This window comes from Rana temporaria, chromosome 1, assembly GCF_905171775.1.
Source record: "Rana temporaria chromosome 1, aRanTem1.1, whole genome shotgun sequence".
Lineage (NCBI taxonomy): Eukaryota > Metazoa > Chordata > Amphibia > Anura > Ranidae > Rana > Rana temporaria.
In genome coordinates, this window is record NC_053489.1 from 106,576,582 (window position 1) to 106,600,471 (window position 23,890).

Consider the following 23,890-nt stretch of genomic DNA (forward strand, 5'->3'; position numbering starts at 1 on the left):
TATGAGATGCCCAGGTAATCAAAACATTAGAAATGGGGACTTCTATATACATCACATATGGTATACATTTTCCTCTTCTCCTCCTGCACATCGCTTCCTTTCATTCACTCTCCAGACTAGCTAGCACTGTATGCCCGACACTGGCTCAGCCAGGCCCAAAGAAATGACAAAAGATACATTTTATTTCTTCTGGTTATTGCACTAAGGCCTCATTCACACGGACGGACCGTTCAGGTCCGCCTATCAGTTTTGACGGCGCTCCATGCATCCCTATAGAGCGTCGGATGTCAGCGGAGACATGTCCGCTGACATCCGACCCTAACCGATCAGCTAAAAACAGACGTATGGGGGCCACGTCCCAATCCGTCCATGCGGATCGGATCAGGTAAGATCTGATGAAAACGGACATGCTGTCCGTTTTCATCAGATCGCTCCATAGGAGACAGCGGTGCCCGACAAGCCCCTCCCCGCTCAGTGAGCAGAGAGGAGCTTGTCATCAGTCGGCTCAGCGGAGATCTGCGGACTGATCTCCTGCTGAGCTGGCGGGAGCAGGCGGACTCCGTAGCAATGGAGTCTGCCTCGTGTGAATGAGGCCATAAACTACAGAATAGTGGTATATGTCAATACTATACAATATGGAGATGCCTATAGAATAAATGTGTAGGCAGGTGCCTAACTTCAATGTACACTTTACCTCCTGTTATATTGAACAGTAGTGTGCTAGTGAGTTTAATGTATAGTAAGCTGTCCAAGGGGTTAGGAAGGATAAGTCTGGCTTCTCCCAGATGTTCTTGGAGCTGCCCCTTGAGGTGGGCTATAAATCGGGGAGCTGCAGCTTACTGTACAGGGGTGGACAGGCAGGTAGGTAATTTTAACACAGAAGAGACAAAGCATGTCTCTTCTGCATCAAAAATCCTACCTGTTCGCCCATTTTTATTTATTACTTAGAGTTCCACTTTAACTATGTGAAACTCTGTGCTCAGTGAAAATATTATTAGGTATGAACTTTTTGGAAAGCTGCACTCAACTTATCTGAATAAAAGCTAACGAGCCAAAAAAAATAATAAAAACTGTGTTGCGCTATCCATTTAAAGTGGCTGTAAACCCTTACAAACCACTTTTTGCTACAGGTAAGCCTATAACAAGGCCGTCATGTGATCAGAAGGGCCAATCACAGAGCCCTCCTGCCGATCGGAGATGCGCCATGTCTGGGTGACACAAGCACATGGGGATCGCGCTGCTGCGCGGGCACGCGCGTGCGGTCCCCCTACTTCTGAGGGACGTTCCTTAACGTCCACTCAAAAGGAGAGCGCACCCACCCGGCCGCATATATGCAGTGGCCCGGGTGGGAAGTGGCTATATACTGTTTTGCAGTATTTACCGCAAAAAGCTTGGTAAATATCACATGAACTGGTGTTAAAGTCAAAGGATTAAAATAATTAAATGCATGCAGTCATTAAGTAGTGGTAAAGTCATTGCAGTATTTACGGAATGTAAAAATATAATAGTCAATTCTGAGTAATCTCTATCTTTTCTGATCAATTCTCTCAACAGTAATGAATAGGAACCCTCTTTATTTATGCTGTTAACCATTATCATTGAAAGTGATAGCAAAAGAAAATCGGAAATTTTGGGATGTCCTGTGACCTGGCTTTCCGTCCCAAAGGTCTTCTATCGGGTTGAGGTCAGGACTCTCTGTAGGCCAGTCAAGTTCCTCCACTCCAAACTCACTTATCCATGTCTTTATGAACCTTGCTTTATGCACTGGTGCACAGTCATGTTGGAACAGGAAGGGGTCATCACCAAACTGTCCCCATGAAGTTTGGAGCATAAGATTGTCAAAAATGTCTTGGTATGCCTTAAGAGTTCCCTTTACTGGAACTAAGGGGCCAAGCCCAACTCCTGAAAAACAACCCCACACCATAACCCCCCTCCACCAAATTATTTGGAAAAGTGCACAAAGCAACTGCAATGACATGGCTGAACGAGTTTGGGGTGGATGAACTTGACTGGCCTGCACACAGTCCTGATCTCAACCCGATAGAACACCTTTGGGATGAATGACACACTCCTAAACCTTGTGGACAGCCTTCCCAGAAGAGTTATGCCACGTACATACGATCGTAAATTCCTCTGAGTGACGAAATGCGTAGGAAGGAGCTACGTTCTGACGTCACCGCGCCCACGCCAATCCCGGAACTATACGGGCTGTTTCCAAGAGCCGGCCGGCTCGATTTTATGCTGTTTTATTTCTACTTTCATGTAAGTGTCCATTCGTCTTCTTCTATTTATTAAATGTGTAAGGGTTTACACTATATTAGCCTTGTTTTTTCATTCATATAGACTCTGACGTTCATTTTTTCAAGCGATACTCCTGGGAGGTTTATTGCATTTCACTGTGTGTGTTTATTTATTACATTTAGCTGGATTTCAATATGATCTTTCCTTTTCCACAGTTTTTTTGGTTATATTTGTTTGAGCGTTTATTATTTGTTTCTTTACATTTTTGGTGAAGTACACCTACATTAGTCCTAGTGGACTAGCACTTCATAGATCATTTTTTTAGCGCAACTTTTTTCTCTTTCTATATCTGTTGAGTGTTGTATAACCATGGTAGTTGCAGCTTGTTGCACATAATTTTAAAGAGCGCAGTTTTTCTCTTTTATATTTTTTTATATACTCCTAAACCTTGTGCACAGCCTTCCCAGAAGAGTTCCCAGAACACGATCGGAAATTCCAACAAGAAAACCGTGTTTTTTTTTCCGATGGAATGTTGGCTCAAACTTGTGTTGCATACACCAGGTCACACAAAATTCCGACTGTCAAGAATGTGGTGACTTACAACACTATGACGAGCCGAGAAAAATTAAGTCCAATGATTCCGAGCATGTGTCAAATTGATTCTGAGCATGCATGTTTTTTTGCACATCGGAATTGCATAAAGACGATCGGAATTTTTGTCGGAACCAGCTCTCAAATTTTTGCTGTCGGAAATTCCGACAGAAAAAGTCAGATGGAGCCTACACACATTTCCAACCAAAAGCTCACATCAAACTTTTCTTGTCAGAAAATCCGATCGTGTGTACACGGCGTTGTAGCTGCAAAGGGTGGGCAAACTCAATATTGAACCCTATGGACTAAGAATGGGATGCCATTAAAGTTCATGTGTGTGTAAAGGCAGGCACCCAATACTTTTGGTAATATAGGGCCAGATTCACAGAAGCGATACGACGGCGTATCTCCTGATACGCCGTCGTATCTCTGTGATCCGCCCGTCCTAACTATGCGACTGATTCATAGAATCAGTTACGCATAGATAGCCATAAGATCCGACGGGTGTAATTGACTTACACTGTCGGATCTTAGGATGCAATTCTATGCCGGCCGCTAGGTGGTGATTCCATTGCGGTCAGCGTAGAATATGCAAATGACTAGTTACAGCGATCCACGAAGATCCGCGCGTTCGTCGCAATCCCGTACGTCGCCGCTAGTCGTTTTTACCTGTCGCAAAGTTACACCTGCTTTAACATGGCTTATCTTTAGATCAGCCATGTTAAAGTATGGCCGTAGTTCCCGCGTCGAATTTCTTTTTTTGCGCAAGACGTCCAGGAATACGAAACGCCGTAACGCAGGTCGCATTTAAAAAAAAAACGTTGGGGCGCCGTAATTTCGCGCAATGCACGTCGGGAAATTTCCTAACGGAACGCGCCCAATTTAAATGGTGCCCACCCCATTTGAATTAGGCGGGCTTGCGCCGAGCGCATTTACGTTACACCGCCGCAAGTTTACAGGTAAGAGCTTTGTGAATCGGGCACTTACGCTGTAAACCTGCGGCGGTGTAATGTAAATGGGATACGTTACGCCGCCGCGGAGTAACGTAACTGTCTCTGAATCTGGCCCATAGTGTATATACACAGTATATTTTATCTGTGTATTTAGCTGTGTGCCTGGAGTTCAGCTGTAACCTTTCTTCCAGTGTGGTTGATTTGAATGATATTTTCTTCAAACAGTGTTGATAAAAAAAATATTTTTTATAAGTTTCATGAAAAATAAAATACCTGTGAAGAAGAATCCAGCCTGTACCAGGGCAGAAGGATCTATTAGGGCATAGGGTGGCCAACAGGAAAACGATTGTAACCTGGCCTGTTCACCTTTCATTGATTCCTCGCAATTTTTCTGTGCACTTTTTACAGGCCTCGGGTGAACTTCATACTTTAATATATTCCCAGTATCACCACCTTTAACAAATTCACAGTTAGGATTGAAATGTCTATGCCTTTCTATGGGAGTATAAGTAATAGATGGTTTGCAGAGGACTAGCCCACAGCAAAAGCATTGAATGCTGCTTTCTAATTCTGTACAGAAGAATCCAGCAGAAGCCATTTCTTTTGGGCACCAAGGTGACAAAGGGTCGTATAGACTAAAGAAACTCTTCAACCTTTTTGTTTCACTTCTCATCGAGTAATTGGGCCCTCTGGGCAGCTGCTCTCGTATCTTCCTGGCATTTTGTTCTGCTCTAAGGATCGCTTTGTTCCAGTCTATATGCTCCAAGGATGGTGGGATTGCGAGCTTAACAGATGGGTCATACTCCGAAATCTTTGTAAGATCCATGTTTTCAGAAAAGGTGGACATTTCGTTTCCAAATATATCTGTAACAAAAGAAAGAAAATACAGTAAAACCTTGGTTTGAGAGCATTTTGCAAGACAAGCCACATTTTTTAAATGAATTTTGACTTGATATACAAGCGATGTATTGAAATAAGAGTAGCGGCGTCATGTCACAACTGAGTATAAAAAAAAGAAGAGAGGAGCCTCTAAGTGTAGAAATATGGTTACATTTAATGAAGGTACAACATTTAGCAACATATTCCTACACTTAGAGGCGCCTCTCTTCTCTTTTATACTCTGTGGCTCCTGCTGGATTTTGCTTCCATTTGTGGATGGACATTTTATGGTTACACAACCTATCACATTGCTATAATCTTTTTATATGGATTATAAACCAAATGACTTATGAATAAATGGTAGTGGAAAGAATCATCCGAGTTTCCATTATTTCTTATGGGGAAATTTGCTTTTATATACAAGTGCTTTGGATTACAAGCATGTTTCTGGAACTAATTATGCTCACGATCCAAGGTTTTACTGTACTGTATGAAATGGAAAATGTTATTAATCACAACCTTTAATGCAAAACTGAGTGTCCCGATCAATCAAAAAAAAGTAGGAATTTAGGATTGTTTCCACTCAGCTTTAATAACAGGTTCTCCATGACTTATGTGGCCGAGTGGTTGGTGTGTGGCATTCTCAATGCTCTGCAATCTGATTGCATCTAAATAAGGTATTACACTTCTGCTGCTTACACAGTCCGTGCCATAGACTGCTTTAATAATTGCTCTGGTGTTGCTTTTTGGTATGTTTTAAGTTCCCGATTACATAAAAAGGAATATCCTGCAGTTCCTATAACTTGTATCTGTTTTCACGCAATGGGGTATAGAGTGTAATATAGTCAGCAGCTGTCACCGGGTTATATATCCTACACCAGTAGGGTATATAGTACATTGAAGATGTTTATGGTATAGCCCATACCAAATTCTACTTAACTGTTGTGCTTGTTCTATAATAAAAAAAAAACTGAAAATCCAAAATAATAAAAACCTTAAAATTGCACTTACAGCATAAAAAAAAAAAAAAAAAAAAAGATACTGACGATTTAAAAATTCAATGTTTGGATCGCTTGTGCATTCTTTGGACCAGACATGATGAAAAAGAAAGTGACGCAATTAGCCCCATCTAATATATTTTGTCACCAGTATCGGCCTGCTGATGACATTGTGATGGACGAAACGCGTTGCAATGGCTCTTTTTGCTGTAAGTGCAATTGTAAGGTTTTATCAGTACTAAAAAATGGTATAACTCTATGGAAGATTCCCTCTTTTAAATTTACACTGTATTGTCCGTGTAGAGGAGTGGAGAAAGGAACCAATTGTGGAGGCAACTTGGAGCCAGAGGAAGTTTTACCCACAAGGTGCCATCTGCCACACTTAGTTATAAGGGGTCAAGGAATTGTGGCGAGTGCAGTTTTGGAGGTGGAGCACAAGTGTTTAACCACTTCCCATCCCGAGTATATTAATATGAGGGCCTCACGGCCACTAGGAGACGCCGCCCGTCATGTCACTCGGGTGCCGATGTGTGTGGCTGGCGGGAGCGATGTCTACCAGGCACCCCGTGATCGCCAGTTACAGAGCCAGGAATGTGGATCTGTGTGTGTAAACACACAGATCCACATCCTGTCAGGGAGAGGAAACCGATGGTGTCTTCCTTGTACATAGGGACACCGATCGGTCACCTCCCCCAGTCAGTCCCCTCTCCTACAGTTAAAATCACTCCCTAGGATACACATTTAACCCCTTGATCACCCCCTAGTGTTAACCCTTTCCCTGCCAGTCACATTTACACAGTAATCAGTGCATTTTTATAGCACTAATAGCTGTATAAATGTGAATGGTCCCAAGAATGTGTCAAAAGTGTCCGATATGTCTATCGAAATCACAATAAAAATCGCAGGTCGCCGCCATTACTAGTAAAAAAAAAAAAAAAATTAAAATACCATAAATCTATCCCCTATTTTGTAGAGACTATAACTTTTGCGCAAATCAATCAATATACGCTTATTGCAATTTTTTTTACCAAAAATATGTAGAAGAATACATATCAGCCTAAACGGAGGAAAAAATTGATATTTAAAAAAAACATTTTTTTGATATTTATTATAGCAAAAAGTTTAAAAATAGTGTTTTTTTTCAAAATTGTCGCTCTTCTTTGGTTTATAGCGCAAAAAAATAAAACCGGAGAGGTGATCAAATACCACCAAAAGAAAGCTCTATTTGTGGGGAAAAAACATAAAAATTAGTTTGGGTGCAGTTTTGCATGACTGTGCAATTGTCATTCAAAGTGCGACAGCGCTGAAAACTAAAAATTGATCTGGGCAGGAAGGGGGTGAAAATGCCCTGTATTGAAGTGGTTAAGAACTTATGCAATATATTTATGTGGAAGGTGTTTTGTCGTTTTTGTGGAGGCACTTCACATTTATGATTTATGGTATTTACTTATTAGTTAATATTGTCCATTTTTGCATTGAGTGGAGGTATTTTGTAGTATATCGTCATTCAATTATATTTTACATAGGTTGGTCAAAGTACTTTGGAAGATTATACAGGTGATTTGAGTGCACCATTTCTTTATCGTACATCACGGGACACAGAGCGGCATTCATTACTATATGGGTTATATGGAGTACCTTCAGGTGTAGACACTGGCAATCTCAAACAGGAAATGCCCCTCCCTATATAACCCCCTCCCATAGGAGGAGTACCTCAGTTTTTCCGCCAGTGTCTTAGGTGTTAGTCATGGTTTAGCTTGCCTCCACATCCTTGGGATTAGGTGAGCTAACCGGTTCTGTCCAAAAAAGCCTCAGCGCTAAAGTGGTCAGTAACCGGACCCCAAACCCTTGGGGTATAGCCCATAATGCTTTTCTTTTTAGAGAGCTGGACCCTGGGCCCAGAACTTAGAAACCTTTGGGTGCCTAATGTTTCTGTTGCCAGAGTGCTATATGGGCCCAGGACAGTGGATCCTTCATAGGAACCCAGGGCCTGAAGGTCTAGACATCCCCACCGAGATGGGGGAAGATTGGGCCTCTTGCTTGGCAAAGTCCTGCGGCATGGAGCAGGTAAGTGAGGGGAAAACTTGCGGAACTTGGTTCTTAGCAGGTTTTTTCTGGGGGGTCACAGGGGACATGCCTAAAGTTATGCACTGCATCTGGCAAACTAGTCACATATCATAAAGATAGGATGGCTCTATATGTATTATTCCCCATAAGATGTGACCTCCCTTGTAGTGTTGGAAAAGCATTGAGTGGGGCCTGTGTTATATAAAAATATATGTGTGTGTCAGAGAGCTGTGCTTACCTGCAAGCCTCCAGGCGATGCTCCATTCAGTCTTCCTCCTCACGGCCTGCAAAGCAGGCAAAACGCTGACCTCCTCATGGCTGCAGTTTGCTGGAGCAGAGAGGTCCCTTCCTCCCAACCCCACCCCCCCCCCTGTCGGGAGGGGCATTTCCTGTTTGAGATTGCTGGGGGGGAAGGGCGGGTCAGTGGCTTAAGGAAGGGGCGGCCCTTCCTTGTTTGTTCCATATAGCTCATTCAATACTTTGGAACTGAGGAGGAAAGACCAGAACGGCAAGCACGGGGCGCCGAGGACACACAGTGGCCAGAAAGAATATTGCAGTCTTCAGAAAGACTGTTTTCAATCCTAGGAATAGGCTGTTTCTTTTCCATCTCATAGTTTTTCTTGCAATACTACTCAGGGGGACAGAATGTTTTTTCTTTCCTAGATTTGAAAAAAAAAGATTTTTTTTTGAAAAAAAAAAAAAAAAAAAAGAGAAGTGTCATCTAGGGGAGAGGAAGCATTTTTTTATCCCCCAAACAGGTGTTTGGGCATTTAACTATTTATAAGTCCCAGGTACCAATAAGTAGCAGGTGTACCTCGGTATTGTACCATGGCATCAAAAAACAAGGGTACAAGAGGTGGGGATTCCCCCAGAGAGTCTGAGGTCTCGGACAATGCTATGCCGCTGCTTTCCCCACAGGGAGCCTTGGGGCCATCGGGATCTGGGGCTGGAGCTGACGCGGGTCAGTCCAACCCTAAGATGGTCACGGAGGAGGTATTACTCACCTCTTTAAAAGAGATGCAGAAAAGCATGGGAAAAATGATAGCCGCAGCTATGCGGGGCAGTAAGCGGAATAGATCTCCGTCGCCCGAGCGCGGACCCTCAGAAGAGGAGGTCCTTTCCTCAGGGGAATTGGACGACCTCTTGGACAAGGACCAAGTAGGTTCAGGGATCGAAGATCCGGATACAGAGGAGTCTGGGGCAGTCTCCCTGAGGGAGAGCTGGTGGATTCAAGGATTGTCGGACTTGGTCCATAGGGCATTCAACTTGCCAGTACCAGATCTCCAGGTATCGACGGTTTCAGCTTTGGGTTCACTGAGGGCGCCTCAAAGCAATGCTGTGTTTCCGATCCATCCTCTATTAGAGGGAGTTTTGTTCCAAGATTGGAACAAGCCAGATAAGATCTTCTTACCACCTAAGAAGTTCTCTGTCCTATATCCTATGGAAGAAAAATTTTCCAAAAGATGGGCTACTCCTGCAGTGGACGCAGCCATCTCATGTGTTAACAAATCGTTAACATGCCCTGTAGAAAACATACAGGTGTTCAAGGATCCAGTTGATAAGCGCTTGGAAGCACTACTTAAGAACTCCTTCACTACTGCAGGGGCAGTAGTACAGCCAGCTGTGGCTGCGATTGGGGTCGCTCAAGCATTATCGGATCAATTTAAGCAGATGCTTAAACTTATTCCTGCCCAGCAGGCAGAAGAATTTTCGGATGTCCCTAAGGCCATATGTTTTACGGTAGACGCAATCAAGGATTCTATCCAGCAAGCGTCACGTTTATCGTTATCCCTTATCCATATGAGAAGACTCTTATGGTTAAAAAGCTGGGAGGCTGAGCCCCCATGCAAGAAGCTCCTGGTAGGGTTCCCCTTCCATGGAGGACGACTCTTCGGAGAAGACCTAGATAAATACATTCAGACCATTTCAAACGGCAAGAGTACTCTCTTGCCAACTAAGAAGAAGGTTCAGGGGCCTGCGTTTAAACGACAGTATTCCCCTGGGCAGGGGCCCTCTAATACCAAGCAGTATCGACGGCCTCCTGCAAAAGCAAACTTCGGCTTCAACAGCAAATCACAAGGACAGGCTGTTAGAGGCAAAAGGCAGTGGTTTCGCAAACCAGCAAAACCAGCCCCCAAGCCAACCTTATGAAGGGGCGCCCCCACCCACGAAGGTGGGGGGAAGGCTGCGACTCTTTTCAGAGATTTGGGAAGCCAGCATTCCCGACGAGTGGGTACGGTCTTCCGTGGCCACAGGCTACAAATTAGATTTCCTAAGGTTTCCTCCTCCTCATTTCCAGGAGTCGAGGATTCCAAACGATCCGCCTCGGATTCTGGCCAGCCTGGAACAGGGGCTGGGTTTCTACTCCAACCTATTCATCATCCCCAATGGAGATGTCAGGCCAATTTTGGACCTAAAGATGGTAAATGCATATCTAAAGATCCGCTCATTTCGGATGGAATCCGTGCGGTCAGCAGCTGCCACACTCCAGAAGGACGACTTCATGGCGTCCATAGACATAAAGGATGCCTACCTTCATGTTCCAATTTATCAGCCACATCAAAGATATCTACGCTTCATGGTGGCTTCGCGTCACTTCCAATTCGTGGCGCTTCCCTTCGGGTTGGCTACGGCCCCCCGGGTGTTCACGAAGGTCCTAGCTCCGATCCTAGCCAAGCTAAGGATCCAAGGGGTCACGATCCTAGCATACCTGGACGACCTCCTAGTCATAGACCACTCGTCTCCCGGCTTGGAGCGAGCAGTGGCCCTCACGGTCCAATACCTCGAGAGGTTCGGCTGGGTCCTAAATCGAGAAAAGTCAGCTTTCCAGCCCACAAGGCAGTTGGAATATCTCGGCATAAGATTAGACACAGAACAACAAGGAGTGTTCCTACCTCTGAGGAAGGTAAAAGCCATCAAGGAATTAATCCTACTGGTTCTAAGCAAGAAAGAACCGACTATTCGCCTATGTATGAGGTTACTAGGCAAGATGGTGGCCACATTCGAGGCGGTACCATACGCCCAGAGCCACACTCGCATCCTACAGGCAGCCATCCTGTCAGCATGGAGCAGAAGGCCACAGGCCTTGGATATCCCGTTGCCGCTCTCATCAAGAGTCCGACAAAGTCTGTGTTGGTGGTTAGACCCTCAGAATCTACTGAAAGGGAAGTCTTTCAGCCCAGTGGCTTGGAAGATAGTGACCACAGACGCCAGCCTGACGGGCTGGGGAGCAATTTTGGATGGTTGCACTCGCCAAGGTACTTGGGCAAAGCCAGAGAAGCAGTTGCCCATCAACATCTTGGAGCTCAGAGCTGCTCGACTAGCCCTCAGGGCTTGGACGTCAAAATTGCAGGGGTTCCCGGTGAGAATTCAATCAGACAATGCCACGGCCGTGGCATACATAAATCACCAAGGGGGAACCAGGAGTCAAGCCGCTCAGAGAGAGGTGAGCTTGATTCTCCTATGGGCAGAGGCTCATGTGCCCTGCATATCGGCAATATTCATTCCAGGAGTGGACAACTTTCAGGCGGACTTCTTAAGCCGCCAGACTCTATGGCCGGGGGAATGGTCTCTGCATCCACAAGTCTTTCAAGCACTCTGCCAAAGATGGGGAGTGCCGGACGTGGATATCATGGCATCGAGACTCAACAAGAAACTAGACAGGTTCATATCCCGCTCAAGGGATCCGATGGCCTGCGGAACCGATGCGTTGGTTTGCCCTTGGCATCAGTTCAAACTTCTTTATGCGTTTCCCCCGCTCCAGTTACTACCCCGCCTGCTGCGCAGGATCCGGGTGGAGCACATACCAGTCATCCTGGTAGCTCCAGCATGGCCCAGAAGGGCATGGTACTCACTAATCTTAAGGATGGTAGTGGGAGACCCTTGGACTCTTCCTCTACGGCCAGACCTGCTATCGCAAGGTCCGATCCTCCACCCTGCCTTACGGCATCTAAATTTGACGGCCTGGAAGCTGAATCCCTGATTCTCAGGGGTAGAGGTCTGTCTCAGAAAGTAATCTCTACCCTAATCAGAGCCAGGAAACCGGTCTCTAGGGTGATTTATTACAGGGTCTGGAAGGCCTATGTAGGCTGGTGTGAGTCCAAGCGATGGCTTTCTCGCAAATTTACCATCGATAGAGTATTAAGTTTTCTCCAGCTAGGAGTGGATAAAGGATTGGCATTAAGCACAATCAAAGGACAGATTTCTGCTCTGTCAGTGTGGTTTCAGCGGCCGCTGGCCACCCACTCGCTGGTTAAGACCTTCCTTCAGGGGGTCTTACGTATTAGACCTCCAGTTAAATCCCCGCTTTGTCCGTGGGATTTAAATCTTGTTCTGTCAAGTTTACAGAAACAACCGTTTGAGCCGTTGGCTGATATTCCTTTGGTTCTACTGACAAGGAAGTTAGTATTTTTGGTTGCCATAGTTTCCGCAAGAAGAGTTTCGGAGCTGGCGGCCTTATCCTGTAAGGAACCATATCTTGTTTTTCATAAGGACAGGGTCGTTCTCCGCCCTCATCCTTCCTTCCTACCGAAGGTCATATCCAGTTTTCATTTGAACCAGGATTTGGTATTACCATCCTTCTTCCCTAAACCTACTTCCAGAAAGGAAGGGTTGCTGCATACCTTGGATATTGTCAGGGCCATGAAGGCCTATCTTAAAGCTACAAAGAAGATCCGGAAAACAGATGTGCTGTTCATTCTACCGGATGGGCCCAAGAAGGGGCAGGCAGCTGCAAAGTCCACCATTTCTAGGTGGATTAAGCAATTAATCACTCAGGCCTACGGCTTGAAAGGGTTGCCTCCTCCAGTATCATTAAAGGCTCATTCTACTAGAGCCATGGGCGCCTCCTGGGCAGCACACCACCAGATCTCTATGGCTCAAGTTTGCAAGGCGGCAACCTGGTCTTCTGTCCACACGTTTACAAAATTCTACAAGTTGGACGTAAGAAGGAATACTGATACTGCCTTCGGGCAGGCAGTGCTGCAGGCTGCAGTTTGAGACCCTCGGATTCCGGGGGCTCCTCTTTTTTGAGTTAAATTTAAAATTTAAAAATTATTTTTCTCAACTAAGTTGGATTTATTATGATTTGAGTATATCTCTAAATTAAATCCTTTTGTCTTGGAGATGTTCTCCCTCCCCTCATTGTAAGCATTGCTTTGGGACATCCCATATAGTAATGAATGCCGCTCTGTGTCCCGTGATGTACGATAAAGAAAAAGAGATTTTTAATACAGCTTACCTGTAAAATCTTTTTCTTGGAGTACATCACGGGACACAGAGCTCCCACCCCTCTTTTTTGAGGACCATTTTGGGAGGCATACTGCTTGCTACAAAACTGAGGTACTCCTCCTATGGGAGGGGGTTATATAGGGAGGGGCATTTCCTGTTTGAGATTGCCAGTGTCTACACCTGAAGGTACTCCATATAACCCATATAGTAATGAATGCCGCTCTGTGTCCCGTGATGTACTCCAAGAAAAAGATTTTACAGGTAAGCTGTATTAAAAATCTCTTTTTTTTATAGTGGAGGTGGTGCACGGTAGTTTACATACACATTCATTTATTTTTTGTATTTTTACGTTTTTATTATATAGCAAGCACAACGGTTAGGTGGGGTTTGGTAGCGCTATACCACAAACATCTTCAATCCTGCTGTCCCTATTCTCTAATCTGCTTTGCATTTTAGTATCCAGCCACAATGGGGTTGCAGGTGTCAAATATTTTAAGCATAGGTAAACCCAAAAAGTGATTATATGCTTTGCCTATGCAATACAAAGCAACAGGTTCACTTTAATGCACACATTTATTGCTGTACTACTTACATTGTAAGCATCAGTGTCCACAGTTTAACAAGGGGGTCTTCTCAAATGGTTGGAGCAGCGGTAAAACAATGCACAAGAGAGGGACACTAAGAAAAGTCCAAGCAGGTTTACCCTGCACTATTTTTCAGCAATGCCAAAACACATATTCAGTACAGGAGAAATGTTTTGTACAGCAAGTCCATAGCATGAAACAAACAAAACATCTTCCAAGCCACTAAACAAACAATTTTCCTGAATAACAGATTGCCCCCTAATAGGTTCCCCCAAAACAAACAGGCAGCATTTGCATCTTGTTAGTGTTCTGTCTGTAGTCAGCCTTTTCACCCAACAGCATTAGCACCCCACCCAGAGCTCTGCAAAGTCTCCAAGACCCAGACCAGAAGCGTACGTAGAATCTGAGAAAATAAAGTTATTTTTTTCCATATCAAACCCAAATCCTGGAGTCCCTCACCATGTGAGAACCCTAGTTAACATGGCAGCCAGTGTCTCTCAATATATACAGTATACCGGTACACACACGCTATATTATTTATCAACGTTTTTTAATTTTCACATTACATAGTCAAAGAAGCAAATATAAAACATGCACAATAATGGGGGGGCTTGTGGATATGTAACACCACATTACCCTCTTAGTGGTGGAATTCATCCCTTAGGTGTCTCTATGGGTTAACATCTCAATGTCAGGGTCTGGTCCTTGGTGTATGGTGGGGCATAAATAAGTTGGGTGATAGAAGCAATCATTCCAATAAACTAATGCCGCGTACACACGATCGGACTTTCCCTTGGAAAAACCTTGGATGTTTTTTTAGACGGAATTCCGCTCAAGCTTGGCTTGCATACACACGGTCACACAAAAGTTTTCTGAACTTTCGACCATCAAGAACGCTGTTACGTACAACACTATGACGAGCCGAGAAAATTAAGTTCAATGCTTCCGAGCATGCATCGAATTGTTTCCGAGCATGCGTCAGAGTTTTGTGCGTCTGAATTGCTACAGACGGATCTTCCGCTAGGAATTTTTTCTGTTGGAAAATTGGAGAACCAGACCATACACACGGTCGGAAATTTCCGTTCAAAAGCTCACATCAGACTTTTGCTGTCGGAATTTCCGATCGTGTGTACGGGGCATTAGGGAAGATCTGCCAAACCTACAACAAGGTAAATTACAGCTCAGTCTGGGTACATCCCAGCAACAACACACACCAAACCTAGACAGGGATACAACAAAATAAAGGTCATGTATAAAGACCAAAGTGTTGATGAGGCATAGTTCAGATGTAAATAAATTGATCAATTTAGTCAATAAAAATCAATTGCGGGTCAGAACACATTGACTGGTCAGCTCTGAGATGGAAAAAACAAGCTTGTTCTGCAATGTATTTTCTCATAGGAAGTATTACCCAATACACAAAGATTAGGCAAGACTGTTACGGTATTCACTGCTTCCTGAAGCAGAGCTTAACCACTTGTCCACCGGGCCTATTTTGGCACTTCTCTCCTTCATGTAAAGATCAACATTTTTTTGCTAGAAAATTAATCAGAACCCCCAAACATTATATATTTTTTTTTTTAGCAGACACCCTAGGGAATAAAATTGCGGTCATTGCAACTTTATTCTCGCACGGTATTTCCGCAATAATTTTTCAAGCGCCTTTTTTTGGGAAAAAAAACGGTTTCAAGAATTAAAAAAATAACAAAACAGTAAAGTTAGCACAATTTTTTTGTATAATGTGAAAGATGATGTTACGCCGAGTAAATAGATACCCAACATGTCACGCTTTAAATTTGCGCACACTCATGGAATGGCGCCAAACTTCGGTACATAAAAGTCTCCATAGGTGATGCTTTAAAATTTTTTACAGGTTACTATTTTCGAGTTACAGAGGAGGTCTAGAATTGTTGCACACACTCTAACGCACGCGACGATACCTAATATGTGGGGTTTGAACAGCGTTTACATCTGTGGGCGGGACTTGCATGCATGTTCGCTTCTGCGCGCGAGATAACGGGGACAGGGGCGATTTGAAAAACAATTTTTTTTAATTATTATTTTACTTTTTTTTAGCACTTTTATTCCTATTACAAGGAATGTAAACATCCCTTGTAATAGGAATCAGTGTGACAGGTCCTCTTTATGGAGAGATGTGGGGTCAATAAGATTCCACATCTCTCCTCCAAGCTTACAAGCATGAAATCACTGATCACATGCCGACAGCCGCGATTGCGGCTTTGTTTACTTCCGGGTACCGGGCGTGACGTCATAACGTCGCGCCCGGGCCTCCGACGGTCATAGAGATGACTGGTGACCATCTAGTCACAAGTCATCTATGCTTTCCAGGTAGCGCCGACCGATTCGCTCTCCGGGCCCCCGATGGCTCAGGAGAGCCCGGAGAAGCACCGGATGGCGGCGGGAGGGGGGGATGTCCCATCCCGCTGCCTATAAGAACGATCAAGCAGATATCACCGCACAAATTCGAGGACGTCATATGACGTCCTCCCGTGGACAAGTGGTTAAAGTGTAATTAAAAAGTGTATGCAAAGCATTTTTTTTGTTTTATATAAAGTAAAGAAGTTTTAAAACATCTGTTATGTTTTTATTCCTCTTTCCCTATATAGGGGATTTACCTCTTTATTGCCCTAATGACCATAAAACCCTCAAAGCCAGTACTCCATTCACTGGTAAAAGCTTTATTTGCACATATACGTTAATAGAAAGTTATCTCCTTCTAACATTTTTTAACCAATAATGGTCCTAGTCATGGCCAAAGGCTTCAGAAACATCGACTCCCCATAAGTATACTCCCAAATGAATGGAAAAGCACCAGGAAAAGATGATACTGATGAAAAAGAAGATCAAGCTCACTAAAAGACCTATGTAGTCCAATACAATGCCACCAAATAATTATAGCAAATCTCTTACCTACTATCATTAAAATAATTAGTTGTATGCAAAAGGCCTCATCCAGATAGTCAGCATTAACCCCTTCCATACAGGGCATTTTCACCCCCTTCCTGCCCAGACCAATTTTTAGTTTTCAGCGCTGTTGCACTTTGAATGACAATTGCGTGGTCATGCAACACTGTACCCAAACGAAATCTTTATGTTTCCCCCCCCCCCCCCACAAATAGAGCTTTCGTTTGGTGGTATTTGATCATCTCTGCGGTTTTTATTTTTTGCGCTATAAACAAAAGAGGAGCGACAATTTAAAAAAAAAAAAAAAAAAAAACAACACAATATTTTTTACTTTTTTATTTAATAAATATCACAATTAAAAAATAAAAAATAAAAATTCCTCAGTTTAGGCCGATACGTATTCTTCTACATATTTTTGGTAAAAAAAAAACAAAAAACGCAATAATCGTATATTGATTGGTTTGCGCCCTAGATCGCCGGGAACACAGGATGTCATATGACGTCCACCCTGATCGGCGAGGGGTTCCTGCCGCCGTCATTTCCCTATGACGTGGCATGGAAGTGGTTAAATGGAGGTATCTACTGGTAAATGGGGTATCTACTGGTAAATGGGGTAGTTAGAATGGCACCCATCTGGTTCAGCAGCAGTCTCGTATTCATATTAATGATGTGCCAAAACATGGCATCCTGGCGCTACCATGCACTTGCACGTAATGACGTTATCACGCGCGGCACAATGGCGTCAGAGTGCAGCTGCCTTCTTAGGACACCCAGGAAGTGCTAATCCAAATACAGTCAATGAGGGCTTCCATAATGATCCTGAAAATATATTTTGTGACATACCCAATTCCAACGAAGATGACATTTTTTAAAGTGATTCTAAAAATAATAACAACAAAACATGTCTATACTTACCTCCTCTGTGCAGTGATTTTGCACAGAATGGCCCTGATCCTCCACTTCTGGGGTCCCCCCGCAGTGCTCCTGGCTCCTCATCTTCTTAAGTGCCCCCAGGGAGAGCTGTCTCCCTGGGGGCACTAGTGCGGGCACGTTAGAGAGTTCTGCTGCTGCATCCATTGACACAGACAGCAGGACTCTGCCCCAGCTCCCGTGTCACTGAATTTGATTGACAGCAGCAGGAGTCAATGGTTCCTGCTGCTATCAATCTATCTAATGAAGACCCGAGACAGCAGCTAGAGCTGCTGTGCTCATTCCCGTCGCTGGAATGACTGGGTTCAGGTAATTTACAGGGGAGCTTGGGGGGAGCTGCATCACAAAAGGTTTTTCACCCTAATGCATATGCATTAAGGTGAAAAACCGTGATGCCGCGTACACGATCGTTTTTCGGCATGAAAAAAAAAGTAATTTTCAGCATGTCCAAAAAACGTTTTTCCAACTTCATCATTAAAAACGATGTTGCCCACACACCACCGTTTTTGAAAAATGATGAACAAAGCGTGATGACATACGACGGCACTCTAAAAGGGAAGTTCTATTCGCCTTTGGGCTGCTTTTAACCGATTCCTTGTTAGTAAAAGACTATTCGCGCTTTTTTGTCTGTTACAGCGTGATGAATGTGCTTACTCCATTATGAATGGTAGTTTTACCAGAACGAGCGCTCCCGTCTCATAACTTGCTTCTGGGCATGCGCGGGTTTAAAACGTTGTTTTTTCCCCACACACGATCATTTTTTACAACACCAAAAACAACATATTAAAAAACGACATGAAAAAATGCAGCATGTTCAAAAAAAAAAATTGTCGTTTTTCAGAAGCCGAAAAACAATGTGAAGCCCACACACGATCATTTTAAATGATGTTTTTAAAAAAACATCGTTTTTTTTAATGCCGAAAAATTATCGTGTGTACGCGGCATGAGGGTTGACAACCCCTTTAAATAACATAGCTGAGAACGTATGCAGCACTGCAGGGGGACCTCAGACAAAATAAATGATACACAAAAGGAAAAAATAAATATATAGATACAATTAACGAAATCCAACTATTAACTGGGTCAGTGAATCCACTTTACATATTGGATTGTACAGACAAATAATAGATACAAAACATGGTTTTATTATTTGTATATATAATTAATTCACCTATCTAAAAATGATCTTAAAATAATGAAAAATAAATAAAAATGTACGATAAAAATGACTCTTTTATTAAATGTATCTAGGGAAGTAATATTTTGCCTGCTATCATTTGTAAAACTTTTATTCTGGACTGGTATTTTGTATAGATTTAAAGTCTGATTTACATCTATGTGTTTTTCAGAGCATTTTCAGCTTATTTAACATGGTTTCCTATGGGTAACATTCACATCTGTGCATTTTTTACTGGTGCATTTTTTGGAAAGGTTCGGGTTTTTTTTTCCCCCACAGCAGGTTTTTGGTTCCATAGACTTGAATGGAAATGTAGTGGAAACGCATCACAATCGTTTAAAAAATGCAGTGCTTACATTTTGAATGCATTTTTGCTTGTTTCAAGACAATACACCTCTCCAAAATGTAAAATGGACTGGGAAAATGTAGTACTTTCTATTTGAAAGGTAAGCAGCTACAGTACTTTTGCTTTATGGGTGTTGAAACCACCACCTTGGAGAGATGAAAAAACATGGAATACTGTATGTACATACCTCCCAACCCGCACGGATTCTGCGGGACTTTCCCGCATAGACACTATTAGCCGGATTCAGGTAGATCTGCGCATCTTTCTGCCGGCGTAGCGCATCTTATATGCGCTACGCCGACGTAACACAGAGAGGCAAGAACAGTATTCACAAAGCACTTGCTCCCCAACGTTGCGCCAGCGTAACGTAAACTCATTGGCGTAAGCCAGCCTAATTCAAAGTAGTTAGAAGTGGGCGTGATACAATTAAATGAACCGTGACCCCATGCAAATGAATGGCCGAAAAGAACGGCGCATTCACGCGCATGCTCAGAATCATGTCGAATATACTCCCTAAGATACGACGGGTCAATGCCTACGACGTGAACGTAACCTACGCCCAGCCCTATTCACGTAGTACTACGTAAAATACGACGGCTGTTACGTGGTCCATACCTTTGCATGGGATGCGCCTCCTTATATGTGGAATAACTTTACGCCGGACGTACGCCTTACGTAAACGGTGTATACTACTGCGACGGGCACAAGTACGTTTGTGAATCGGCGTATCTCGGTCATTTGCATATTCGACGCGTAAATCAATGGAAGCGCCCCTTGCGGCCAGCGTAAATATGCGCCCAGGCTCCGACGGCGTAGGAAACTTACGTCGGTTGGATGAAGCCACATTTCAGGCGTATCTTGTATTAAGAATCAGGCGCATAGATACGACGGCGCATCTGTGCACTTACGCGGCGTATCTACACATACGTCGGCGTAAGTGTTACCTGAATCCGGGCCTATGTTCCTGCAGTCCCGTGCTCAACAACTAATGGCAGTAAAGAACAAATTTTCGCACCCCCCCCCCCACTCAACTTGAATGTCCCGCAGTAGAATTTTTAAAAGTTGAGAGGTATGTATGCAGAACATATCAAGAAATGCTCTGGTGGGCTTCTGACAAAAGGGAAAACCCTATATAGCAGGGGTCTCAAACTGGCGGCCCCTCAGCTGTTGCAAAACTACAAGGCATTGCAAGGCTGACAGTTACATGCAAGACTCCCACAGGCAGAAGCATGATGGGACATGTAGTTGCGCAACAGCTGGAGGGCCGCCAGTTTGAGACCCCTGCTATATAGACACCAAGCAAAGATTTACTTCAAAAAGTAAAGTTTTACCTTTTAACATAAACATTACATATATACTAAAATCATGAAGCTCATACATACATGAAAGCCTAATGCTCACTTACCAAATATAATACATCATCTTCAGATAGTAATACTACACCTCACAAAGTGATGTAAAGTCCAAATCAACAGGAAGGCAAGTTGAATATATAGCTGAAAGGAAAAACAAAAACTGGCGATGTGTTTTTGTGAACACAGGAACCTCCAACAGGAACAAAGATTAATAATGACTAGAAGGAGGAATGAGGAAGTGAAAACGAACACCCATTCATCTAAAAGCTCTCCCAGTCCAGAAAAACAAACACATACAGTGGATATAAAAAGTCTACACACTCCTGTTGTGTCATGTTTCTGTGATGTAAAAAAAATGAGACAAAAGGTAAATCATTTCAGAAATGTTTCCACCTTTAATGTGACCTATAAACTGTACAACTCAATTGAAAAACAAACTAAAATCTTTTTGGGGGAGGGGTAAAAAACAAATGTGGTAGCATAAGTGTGCACGACCTCTTATAACTGGGCATGTAGCTGTCGTCAGAATTAAAGCGGAGGTCCACACACATTTTTAAGTTAAACTCCATCGCATTCTTGCCTTGCATACATTGTCAAATGGAAATTTGTATTTCTTTTTTCAGAGGGGGTACCTGTATATCCGGGTTTTCTTGTTTGCTTCCTGTCTGACCCCTGCGGGTATGGTTGTCATATGCTGCGGCACACTGTCTCCTGGGAGCTATGTGTCATTATTCCCAGGAGTCAGTGCGGATGGCCGCTGCTAATTCTTGCGAGATTCGTAAACCAGTTTATCTTCGTTGCCATCACAAAGGGGCGGGAACTTCCAACGTCACCGCCCGTTGTGATGGCAACGTGGAAGTTTGTGGCGCTCTGCGCTGTAAAAACTGAGCTTGCGCGGGAACAAGTGGTGAATGCTGGTAGCTCAGCATCACCACATCCAGAAAGTTTATGATTTTGGGATTCACATGCCCACAAGCAAGATGAAACCTGCCATTACTCAAGTACGTTTTATGTACGAAACCGGACATTGTGGGATATATTTCATAAAACAAGTGAGTATAGCATTTACATTATATTAACTTATGAATTGTTAAAAAATAACATATATTGAATTGTCGGCGGACCTCCACTTTAAGCAATCACATTCAAACTTATGGTAAATAAGAGTCAGTACACACCTGCCATCATTTAAAGTGTCTCTGATTAACCCCAAATAAAGTTCAGCTGTTCGAATAGGTCTTTTCTGAAACTTTTTTTAGTCGCATCCTACAGCAAAAGCCATGGTCTGCAGAGAGCTTCCAAAGCATCAGAGGGATCTCATTGTTAACAGGTATCAGTCAGGAGTAGGGTACAAAATAATTTCCAAGGCATTAGATATACCAAGGAACACAGTGAAGACAGTCATCAAGTGGAGAAAATATGGCACAACAGTGACATTACAAAGAACTAGACGTCCCTCCAAAATTGATGAAAATACGAGAAGAAAACTGGTCAGGTAGGGCTGCCAAGAGAACTACAGCAACATTAAAGGAGCTGCAGGAAGATCTGGCAAAGTACTGGCTGTGTAGTACATGTGACAACAATCTCCCATATTCTTCATATGTCTGGGCTATGGGGTAGAGTGGCAAGACGGAAGCCTTTTCTTACAAAGAAAAACATCCAAGCCTGGCTTAATTTTGCAAACACACATCTAAAGTCTCCCAAAAGTATGTGGGAAAATGTGTTATGTTCTGATGAAACCAAGGTTGAACTTTTTGGCCATAGTTCCAAAAGATATGTTTGGCGCAAAAACAACTGCACATCACCAAAAGAACACCATACCCAAAGTGAAGCATGGTGGTGGCAGCATCTTGCTTTGGGGATGTTTTTCTTCAGCTGGAACAGGGGCCTCAGTCAAGGTAGAGGGAATTATGAACAGTTCCTAATACCATGTTCTGCTAGAAAGCTGAACATGAAGAGGAACTTTATCTTTCAGCATGACAACGACCCAAAGCATACATGCAAATCAACAAATAAATGGCTTCACCAGAATTTTGGAATGGCCCAGACCTAAATCCGATTGAAAATCTGTGTATCTGAAGAGGGCTGTGCATAGAGGATGCCCTCGCAATCTGACGGACTTGGAGTGTTTTTGCACAGAGCAAACAGAAATTCAAGATGTGCCATGCCCATAGACTCATACCCAAAAAGACTGAGTGCTGTAATAAAATAAAAAGGTGCTTTAACAATGTACACTTATGCAAGAATATTTTTTTTTTTTTTTACTTCCCTCCACCTAAAAGATTTCAGTTTGTTGTTCAACTGAGTTTATAGCTCACATTAACCACTTCAATATCAGACACTTACACCTCCTTCCTGCCCAAGCCAATTTTTAGCTTTCAGTGCTGTTGCACTTTGAATGACAATTGTGCGGTCATGCTTCTGAGTACTCAAACACCTTTTTTTTTTAATTTTGCTCCCACAAATAGAGCTTTATTTTGGTGTTATTTGATCACTGCTGTTTTTTGTTTTTTACACAACAAATAAAAAAATACTGTAAATAAGTATGTTTTCTCCTTCACTGATGTTCATTGATGAGGCTGCACTGATGAGGTGGCACTGATAAGCACTTATAGGCAGCACTGGTAGTTCCTTGATGGAAATCGTCTTGAATCTTGTTTGGCTTGAACCCTTTGCTTCTCCCATGAACTTCCTATAAAAGCCATGTCCCTGCACTTGCTGGTTGCCAGAATATTGTGCCTTCACCAGCCAATATCTTGCTCCCGTCTCTCTTGCTGCCGACCGATCTTTGCTACCATTCGCTACCAACTTTTGGCTCATCCCCAGACTACGCTTCTGCTGAATCCCAACCTGCAACTATTTGTTACCAACTTTTGGCTCATTCCCCGACTACACTTCTGCTTGATCCCTACCTGGTTATATCTGCTTCCGGACCCCGGCTTGCTCAACTCCTGGTGGGGCTATCCTGAGGACCGCGACCTGGCACTAACACGCAGCAAAGCCCATCTCCACCATCAGGAGCTCTGGTGAATACAGGTTAGTGCTTAGACCCCGCACCTCAGATGAACGCGTGTCATCAGCCAGGATGACCTGTGTGAATATTCGCTCTGCTGCTATAGCTACTGGCCTCTGAGCCTGACTCCAGACCGTGACAGAATATTCTGGCACAAAACATGGAGGCCATTGTAGCAGCTGCTGTAGCTCCTCTCAGGGTGCAAATCGCTGAGTTGCAGACATTTGGTGTGAACTACCAGGAAAACATTTCTGAGTTACAAATTGAAGTGAAAGCACAGGAAATCCCTGATCTGAATAAACAATTTCGTGCCCGAGACACTGCTGCCGTAGATACTAATGCACGAATGCCAATACCACTTAAGTTTAACAGAGTCCGCCACCATTATAGAGGGTTCCTCAATCAATGTCGTATATACTTTCAGATGTCGTCCTGGATGATTTAGATTCTTTTGTGACTGCGATGAACCAAGTTTTCGATGATCCTAAACACTGCGCTACTGCTGAGGCTAAATTGCACAATTTACAGCAGGGTAGACGCTCTGTTGCAGAGTACACAACTGGATTCCCACGTTGGATCTCAGATACCAATTGGAATCCAGC

General features: G+C 43.5%; 1 protein-coding gene across 2 annotated transcripts in view; it reads right to left on the reverse strand.

The window, feature by feature from the left end:
- The window catches only part of LOC120930335 (baculoviral IAP repeat-containing protein 1b-like), a 61,159-nt gene extending 40,586 nt beyond the window's left edge, over window positions 1-20,573 (reverse strand). For both annotated transcript variants that reach the window (XM_040341541.1, XM_040341537.1), the window contains exons 1-2: window positions 20,326-20,573; window positions 4,059-4,649 (exon numbers count right to left, since the gene is read on the reverse strand). In XM_040341541.1, the coding sequence (XP_040197475.1) occupies window positions 4,059-4,632 (574 nt within the window). In that variant the 5' untranslated portion in view covers window positions 4,633-4,649; window positions 20,326-20,573. The remainder of the gene's footprint in view (window positions 1-4,058; window positions 4,650-20,325) is intronic.
- Window positions 20,574-23,890: the final 3,317 nt, after the last annotated feature.